Source organism: Pistacia vera, unplaced genomic scaffold (assembly GCF_008641045.1).
Source record: "Pistacia vera cultivar Batoury unplaced genomic scaffold, PisVer_v2 Contig373, whole genome shotgun sequence".
NCBI lineage: Eukaryota > Viridiplantae > Streptophyta > Magnoliopsida > Sapindales > Anacardiaceae > Pistacia > Pistacia vera.
The window spans coordinates 370,555-372,535 of NW_022196194.1; the positions used below are offsets into that span (position 1 = coordinate 370,555).

The 1,981-nt window shown below is 34.4% G+C and overlaps 1 protein-coding gene across 1 annotated transcript; it reads right to left on the bottom strand.

Annotated features, from left to right (window-relative positions):
* Nucleotides 1-215: 215 nt before the first annotated feature.
* Nucleotides 216-1,733, bottom strand: LOC116140514 (F-box protein At5g07610-like). Its single transcript, XM_031426141.1, has 2 exons — nt 1,706-1,733; nt 216-877 (listed from the first exon to the last, which is right to left on the bottom strand). Exons 1-2 carry the CDS (start codon nt 1,731-1,733, stop codon nt 216-218), a joined length of 690 nt encoding a protein of 229 aa, XP_031282001.1.
* Between the last annotated feature and the right edge of the window lie 248 nt (nt 1,734-1,981).

Here is a 1,981-nt window from a genome sequence, read left to right on the forward strand (position 1 = left end):
AACTTAGACAAACACCTCCTCAAACTGTCTATTACATTTATAATTACCACCATTATAAATACATACTGAAATTCATGGCCTGAAAACCTCTACACCGTAATGCCTAGAACTAATGTGAATAGAAACATTAGCAAACACATGCGATACTCTGTGTATTGAAAAGCATCAAACCATCCAGATTTTCGTTCTAATAAATTATGAAAGTTAGCCTTAGTTCAAAATTCTAATACATTATGGAACTTAGTCCTGCTACAAACAATGGCAGGAGAAAAATCACGAAGCTCCTTGAAAGTTTTATCCTTGAAATTGTAACATACTGCTTTCCTTGGAACATGCAGCACCATATACGAGTCCTCATCATTCTCTTCCCTTACAACACATAGTATAGAATACCGATAATTATACAACTCCGTTGAATAACAATTACTTACAACCATCTCAGGATATGCGGTTACAACCTCTCTGAGATCAACATGATACTTCACAAACCACCCAGAATAATCTTTCAGCATCTCATGAACATTAAACATAGTACATGGACAATAAACCTTAATCAGATGCAAATGACCCCGAGACTCTCCAAAGTAGAAGAATTTCCTCAAAATAAATCCATCAGGAAAGTGAGGCATTGGCATTTTCTGTAGTGTCTCTTCACCAACGTTGAAACAGAAAGAAGCACCAAGAAAATTAATATCCAATGAAGGGCACCGTGCCAATCCATTTCTTTCTGATGAGTAGAACTCTATTTGATAATGGCCCTCAACCAAAGAATCACAACTTCTGACACAAATGACCTTGTAATGAGGTGACTTTAAAGGATCAAATACCAAGTTAATACCAAAATGGAAGTTGTAGAACTTCCAATGACGTGAGGAAGCTTAGTGTGTCGCTTGGTAATGGGATTGAAAATGAAACAGGGGTGATTAGGGTTGTGCCAATTAATATGGCCACATAACAATAGACCATTACAAGATTGTAGAACGTGAGACTCTTGAAGAGCACATGAGAGGGATCGGAATTATGATTAATCAACTGATATTTAGTATCTGTTCTTGGTCCTTTTAGACGCAAATTTTTGGGACTATATTTTAAAAGCAAAATGAGGGCAGAGGTGGGTCTAGGAATAAGGTTTAGGCGGAGGGAGAAGTTGGGGTTGCAGATGAGAGGAAGGCAGTGTTTGGATGTTTGATATGGAGGCAAACAAATATTTCAATTAGAAGGTCATTATTGCTAGTGATTTTTTCGGATGATAATGTTGATTGGTATTGGTGAGAAGAAGAGGAGGCTATAGATTTACTAGAATCAGCTAGGGTTCTGTTTGTAGAAACTGGAAAGCATTATTGAGCATATGGTGAGAAAACTACAATATATCCACTGCGGTAATTAATCGAACACTTAAGAAATTTATCAACAATTCATCGTTATTATTTTCATCATACATCAATAACCAATTGTTAAAATTTTAAAAAATATTAAATAAATTAAAAGTACTTAGGAATTGTAAGATTGGAGCGTGTAACTCTTTGGTTCTTAAAATATGAAAAAGAAATTATGAGGAGAAGGTTAAAAGGAAAAAAGAATTAAAATTGGCTAACTCTTTTTTCCAGACAAAGGAAAGAAGAAACAAAAGGTTAATTTTAGAGAGAAATAAAAACTTTGAATAATACTTTGCGTACTAACGGATTTTACTAATCAATGTACTAACCTTTGTTAAAATCACAAATAGTACCCATACTATGCGTATGGTACCTATATTATGCTTTAAATTAGTACTCTAGTTAGTAAAATCCGTTAGTACGCATAGCATTACTCAAAAACTTTACGTTTTTATTTAGGTACATTCCGGAAATAAGTTTAGTTTTTTAAGAATATTTTTATTTTTTAAGAGAGGGCCTACTTTAATAAATAAAAAATTTCTTTCAAAAATTCAGTAGGGGCAGCGGCCCCCACATGCCCCTTCTTCCCTTCAGAACGTGTTGTA